The following is a 7,107-nucleotide window of genomic DNA, read 5'->3' as shown; positions in this document are numbered from 1 at the left end:
ATTCCTATACTTAAGAGAACTGCTGCTCTGAGGTCAGTGATGGAATGTCCTCAAGTAGAGAAACTTCAAAGGAAAATTACAATGGGAGATTGCTGAAACTGAGTTTACTTGCAAATTTGGAACAATGGATCCTCCAGGGCTCACTTGGGTCATAGGATTTTTTCTCACATTACAGATGCAATAACTTCTATGTTCTATTAGCTTATTACAACATGTATTACAGCTAGCTTCCTGACCATCTAATTTGCAATACGCCTCCCATCCTTTGCTTGGATTTAAAGACTCCTACCATTTCCCACTCCATGTGACTGACAAAGGGAGCTTTGACACTGGAAAGCTCACACCATGAAATTCTAGTTGGTCTCTAAGGTGCTACTGGACCCAGATCTTGCAGTCCTACAATGTTAAGTTTCAGGATTCTGCAACCCAGCAAAATTCTCTGACAGGCCAAGGATAGTCTCCCAGAGAGCCTAGCTTCACAGTGACAAAGGCAGATGCAACAGTCAAAATCCCAAGCAAGAGGTCAAATTCTGTAATAAGAACAGCCCTTGAAATAGTGCCATGTAGCACAGAATATGTGGGTCTTCTCTGATTCCACGATGTGGCAATCCCAGAGAGTTCTTGGTACCCAGGGCATTTCCCATTGGCTAGGGTTTTTGACTCCTAGTGCAGAGCTGGAAACTGCCTCCTTCCAACTAGGGGGAAGGAACAGCCAGGCAGTGGGGGGAGCCAAGGTGCCCCCTGCAGCCTCAGAGTGGAACTGTAGCTCTTGCCATTGGAGGGTGAGGGCTAAATTAGCTCACTCCTCTAGCCTCATTGAGGCCAAGCCCAGCTGGAGGAGAACTTCTGCCTTAAAGAAAGCTACTCTCCTGGAGCCTCTTTTTCCTCCAAGGCAGTTCAATGTCAGCACACATCAGCAAGACTCTTTTGAAATGAAAATACAACATGCAAAAGTCTTGCAGAGGGAACATTTTGTTATGCAGCTATAACAGTCCTGAGTTATAACTGCATAATGCATATTGGTGGATGCCAGGCAGTGTCTTTTGTTGGGGCTGAATATGTCAAGGCCAACAAAAGTAGACTGGATTAGCTGCAGTGGATTAAAAGATTTTCTTCTTAGAGTTGACCTCATAATGCAACACTTGCCCTAGCAGGGCCTTTGAAACTGACACGGCTGGGAGTTTCCTTGCTATTCATATGCAGCCAAGAGGATGGGAGTGCCTTGCTGGCAGGACTGGCTTGGCCTGGCTCATTCCTCAACATCCCAGCAGAAAGGGAGCAGCACTTCAGCAGTCCAGGTCTTTGTAGGGACTCTTTCCAGCACAAGTGGAATAGAAGAATGGAATGAGCTGTGGCACTTGTGGCCTATTAGCAACACTATCTCCCCAAACATTTGGATGAAAGGACTCCAGATTCGTTGGGAAGAAAAAATCCACTAAAAATCATCTTGCGTTGCAAAGAAAAGCTGCTCTGAGCTCTGGATAAAGACACAGAGCCAATCACAGAACAGGAGCACCCTTGCTCTGCAAAAAGCTGACCCAGTACAGATTCAGTACAGAATTCAGCAACTTTCCCTCCCTGTTGTCTTTTCAAGAGTTCAGGTGAGAGAAGTTTGTCTCTGCCCCTTTCTGAATGCGTCCCTCTCTAGAAGGCAGCATTTTTGCAGTAGCCATTGGAAAAATGGCTCATCTGCTAGTACCAATGCATTCACAAGCATGGAGGGTCATGATGGTAGCAGGGGAAAAGAGCTTCACCCTCTTCTACTCTGGATGCACGCATGCTGCAATTCTGGTGCTATCACCCACCTCTCCCTCCTCTACTACCATACCCACAAATCTGTCCCAATCTTTGGGCTTTGATCTCCAAAAGGCCTTTGGAATCTCTGCCATCAGAATCATCCGATAATCAGATGTGTGAATTTGCATGCTGCATTCTCTCCTTATTGTCCTGACAAACGCACTTTCTAAGCTCAAGCGATTTTGCGGCAAATCATGGACCTACTGGGGGGTGGGGCCTATGGGCAGCAGGAACAGGGGCATGAACCTCTCTCTGCGGGAGCTCAGCCGGGGGCCTTTAACGGGCTTGCTTTGCAAAATGTGATCTGAAAGGCCTACAAAGGCAAGTTCGGGAGAATGACTTTGAGTTTCACCGTCCCTATTTCTTTGTCTGCGCTTTCGTATTGTATTTTGGGAGCAGGGCGGGGCAGCGTCTGGTGCAAGCCAGGGTAGGACTGGACTGGGAGGTGGAAGGGGCAATGGTCAAAGGAGGGGGTGATCAATGGCGCTACATGAAGCCTTCTATTGTCTCACCTGCTGTCTGCGCTGCGCTGCCCTCTGACTGGGGTTTTCGCCGTCCGCCATGACAGAAGCTGTCCGGAGCACTTTCCAAGACTCTAGGAACCGCTTTCCCTTTCATGGCAACCGTATGGCTGGAAGATGGCAATCTTTACTTTATGCTGCAGCTTTGGCTCCTCCACCTGATTGGCTGAGGCTAGGACCAAATGATGGTCCTTCAAATCCTATTGTAACTATGGCAACTGGCCCCTGTAGGCACCACTGATTTACTTATAATTGCTGGAGAAAGTGGCAAGATAGGCCACTTTCATCCCACACACAATCATTTGGATCCTTTATTTCCTTCTTTCTTTTTTTGGATGAGGCATGAATTGGCAATAAATTCTTACAATTAGGTGGGAATCAAATGCTGCCTCTCTTTTCCCACTGGAACAGCTTCACTCTAGGCTGCAACCGGCTGCACGATGTCTTGTTCATGGAGTGTTTTTCATGCACAAGCAGACAGACTTCCTCACAGGCCAACCTAACTACGCTGGAAGGGAATGAGGGATGACAGCAAAGAATGCAGGGCAGGGAAGCACATGGATGGCAGAAATCCCTTGAATTGGCTTCTGTTGTGTGTCCTACATTTAAAACAGGCAATGAAACCTTTACCACACAACAGAAAAGGTAGCAATTCACACATGTCATATGGTCCAGGAACTTGAACTGCACCATCAAACAGCCAGCAGCAAGCAAGAGAAACATGTCTGTTAGAGCTTGTGCATAAAGGCTGTCCTAAGTTAGCCTCCACCAATGGGCCTCCATTATAATCCACCCAAAAGAATGTCCCCCTTCCTGGGCACCAGCATCACCAACCCAAGACAGGCTCTCTGCAGTGCAACTTGCTTCCTGTCCCATGGTCTGCTGTACCAAGAAAGAGCCTGGCCTGCCTTCACACCCCAGCTGGGCCTCATGAACTGCTGCATGGCAAGTAGAAGCAGCTGCCTATCGCAGTGGCCCATCTAGACCCTGCCTGGCAGCCTTCCCAAGCCTACGAGGATTGAGGCAACAGCCCAACATATTTAAAGTAAGGGCCATACCCCCTTACCATTACACCTATGTCAAAAGCAACCCACACAAAAGTCAGCTGGAATCTGCATCAGAAGCAGGATGAAATGAGGCTTCCACAGGAGAGAGCTGAAGCATCCATCCAATGCAGGCTGCACCCACAGAAGCCATGTCAGCCACATACATGCTGACTATCTGGAGAATCACAACACAGGCCGTCTACTGCTGGCCACATATAGAACTAGGCACAGTTCTGGTTGCCCCTTCTCCCAACAGATAGCGCAACAGAGAAGTTACAAAAAAAAGGAGAAACAAAGATGAAAGATCTCCTTATGAAGAAATCTTTTAAGCTTTTCAAGATTACGTGAAAGGCCATGATCAAAGGAGATGATGGAAAGGGTAAAGGGAGACTATTCCTCAGGACATCAGAGACCAGCATCATTCTGTGAAGGCTACTCAGAGGCTCTGCACAAATGACAGCTTTTCTTCATTAAATTGATTGCACCAAGATGCTCCCACAGTCATCAACACAGATGGCTGTGATTCAATAAATGGACACACTCTCTCTGTCTCTCACCAATGGCGTTAGCCAACCTTCACTCTGAGATTCAATGTAGCTCAGAGAAACTGGCTGGCTCTATCTGTCAAACCCTGCTCAGGAGCATCAGAGCGAGCAATGGAGGGAATGCACTACCCTCATGCCCCTCTTTTATAAGGTGTCACTTTCATAAAACATATAGGGAGCAGAGTCTGAATACGTGACTTGCCTGCCACAACTTCAAACAGTTTCAGCCTTTACGCAAGAGATGCTTTACCTTGTCCCATCCACTGAGATGGCTTCTATGGTCACCACCAAGTGACAGTGAGGTTTGTCCCCACAGTAGGCCAAGACACAATGAAATGTATTTTAAGCCCAGACAACAGCAATTTGAAAGCATTGGAAGCATTACTGTTACTTCTTTGCAAACAGGAAACTGCTTTGCGTTTATTATTAACTAAAATTATTCTTGACACAGAGACCACCTTTTCTTGGCAACAGGTGCTCAGTTAGGAATGGAAGAGCTTCCGGAAGCCTCAAGTGGCTGCCTTGATAATCTGTGCCTGGGAATCCCATGAAGAGTTTACTGCCAGTCTCCAAGATGACATAAGGGTTTGCAGTACACAGGACAGCTGTGGGTACAGGCTCTCAAGTTAAATTCAAGAAAAAACATTCAGCCATGAAATGAGCACTTATATCTCTTTATTGGTGTGATACAAAAGCTTTCGTAATGGACAAGAACTCCAGGCCCTCCCCTAGTCAACATACCAGCAGACCCCATTTGTCAGTCTGACACAAAACATAGCCATTCCTCTTCTTCATGTGAATAATTCCAACATGATCCAGGCAAGAGACATCTCATTTTGTGGTTTAACATGAGCTCAAAGAGAAGGTTTTCAAGACAACCTCCCCACCCATTCCTTGTCAGGATTTTTGCTCTTTGGCTGATTCAGATAGTTTCTGCTCTTGGAGCTGCTGCACCAGTTCTTCTACATAGACTTTGAAAAGGGGAATTGGGTCCTGCAAGACAAACACAGAACACAGAAGAGAATAAGTTTCCCAAATCACCACAGGAGAACTGAATGAAGTAGATCCGAGAAGACATACCTCAACAACAGAAAGGCTATCTTGATGCAACAGATGCTACTTTGCACAGCACTGGGGCAGCTGACAGATGCCCCAAAGGCAAGGAATGGCTCATCCATCATCTCTGGGAGAAGCCAGCCACTAACAACCCAAAGGGAACAGGGGCCACCTGAATCACCCCATGAGATACCCAAGCCCAGAACAGACCTTCTTCTCTCGGAGCCGCTGCTTTTCTACGGCTTCTTCCAAACTCAGCCCAACCCATTCTGCCTCCTCCTCTGGGATGACAAACTCCTGTGAGTAAAAGAAACATGCAATAGCAGTACCCAGGAGAAAGCCTTGACAGAAGGCAGCCCAGATCACACTGGCACAGCATTATTTCTTTATAACAGTGACATGCCACCATGTCTGTTGAGGCTCAAGGTGGCTGCTAAAGCAACGTCCGGTTACAAACTCAGAATAGTTTTGGATTGGTTCCAGGAGCCCAAACTTTGGAACAGTGAGAGGGAAAAGAGCTGGATGACCCACAGCTAAGAGAGCAATGCCGGTTCAGAACAGAGCTGCTGCTTGCTCTGCTTTTTCCTTGAGCCACACAGCTTTCAACAGCACACTTTGGACAACAGTTTCAGGAGTGGAAGATGGAGAGCAAGACTAGCCCCAACAAACACAATTACTCGCCAAACAACTTTGTTTGTCAGTCCAAACATACAATATTGATCGTAATCCATCCGCAGCAGCTCCTAGATAAGCACACTGAAGACCCATGAACAGCAAGCCTGACAGCCTACCAACACTTTAATCTTCCCACCTTGTATTTCTCATAAATTGCCTCTCTCTTTGCAGGGTCATCTGGATGGAGAGCAGGATCTCTGCGAGCCAGTCTTAACAGCATGGTGCGTTTCAAATCCATGCCCAGTTTGGAACACAGCTCTGCCTTGGGAGTCTGTGGGGTTATAGAAAGCAGTTACCATAAAAGGAGCTCCCCAAAAGCCATGTCGATGGCTGAAGTGTGGGGCAGAGCATCTCTTCCATGCCACACCATGTCCAGCATCTAAATGGATCACTTGGCGATGTCCCCCAAGAGGTCCCTAGCCACTGACCTTCAGGATGTAAAAGTCAAAGCCAAAGGCAGCATCAATCAGGTCCAGTGTCCGCATGGTGACGGTGACGGTGATCCGTTTGTCCAGGATCTCGCTGTACAGCTCCCGATAGAAGAGCTGTGGCTTCCAAATCTTCTTCACACGGGGTGAGAGCTTCGCGGGAGAAAAGAATCAGGCCACTGTCACCTCACCGCTTTCTAGGCTTGTCAATTCCTGGAGATTTGGGGGTGGAAGGAACCCAGGAAGGGCGGGGTATAAAGCCATGGATTCCGTCCTCCGAGCCTTCCGTTTCCCGGGGGCGGGACCTCCAGGTTGCACCTGGAGGTTGGTAACCTCCCTCCCTCCCTCGCCTGCCTCCTCCGTACCTTGTTGTTGTTGGCGTACCGGAAGCCCATCACCCAGCCCTCCCCGCCCCACAGGCCCTCCTGGCTCTCGCGGGGGTAGTACACGGGAATGGGGACGTCCTGCACGCGCTGGCGCCGCCCGGTGGCCGGGTCGAGGACGCGCGGGATCGCGCTGGGCCTCCAGTGCGCGGCGGGCGGCGGGGCGGCGGCGTCTTCGCGGAGCGCGCGCAGGTAGTGCTCGGGCAGACGGGCGTAGATGCCGCGCTGCAACCGCAGCGTCTCCCACAGCCGCGGCGGGACCCGGAGCAGCGGCATGGCACTCTCCTTCACCCGGCCAGCCCGCCTCCGCGCCGGAAGCGGAAGCCGATGTGCCCGCCTTTTCCGGCCGACACCCCACCCCACCCGTTGCTACGGGCCCCGGAAGGACGCTACTTGGTTCGCATGAGTAGGCGCAGACCCGCAGCACGCGAACCCCCTCCAGCCCCGGGGTCCCGCCCCCGGGAGAACAGGGCCCAGATGGCGGCTTCTTTCTGTCAGTCATCCCCTCTGACCGGCATAGTTCCGTCTCCATCACGGAGCAAAGGGCATTCACAAGAACCCGTCTGGCCCTCTCAAGGAGGGAAGTGTCAGACATTCGTTGGTTGCTGCTTTAGAACTGATAAAGTAGTTGGACTGCAGATCAGCACTCTACTGGT

The 7,107-nt window shown here is 49.7% G+C and overlaps 1 protein-coding gene across 1 annotated transcript; it reads right to left on the bottom strand.

Annotated features, from left to right (window-relative positions):
* Positions 1-4,567: 4,567 nt before the first annotated feature.
* MRPL28 (mitochondrial ribosomal protein L28) lies at positions 4,568-6,788 on the bottom strand. Its single transcript, XM_054993623.1, has 5 exons — positions 6,434-6,788; positions 6,069-6,221; positions 5,777-5,911; positions 5,176-5,262; positions 4,568-4,902 (listed from the first exon to the last, which is right to left on the bottom strand). Exons 1-5 carry the CDS (start codon positions 6,725-6,727, stop codon positions 4,807-4,809), a joined length of 765 nt encoding a protein of 254 aa, XP_054849598.1. The 5' UTR covers positions 6,728-6,788; the 3' UTR covers positions 4,568-4,806.
* Positions 6,789-7,107: the final 319 nt, after the last annotated feature.

This window comes from Eublepharis macularius, chromosome 12, assembly GCF_028583425.1.
Source record: "Eublepharis macularius isolate TG4126 chromosome 12, MPM_Emac_v1.0, whole genome shotgun sequence".
Lineage (NCBI taxonomy): Eukaryota > Metazoa > Chordata > Lepidosauria > Squamata > Eublepharidae > Eublepharis > Eublepharis macularius.
The sequence above is the reverse complement of the archived record's forward strand: the minus strand, read 5'-3'. Positions and strand labels throughout refer to the sequence as shown.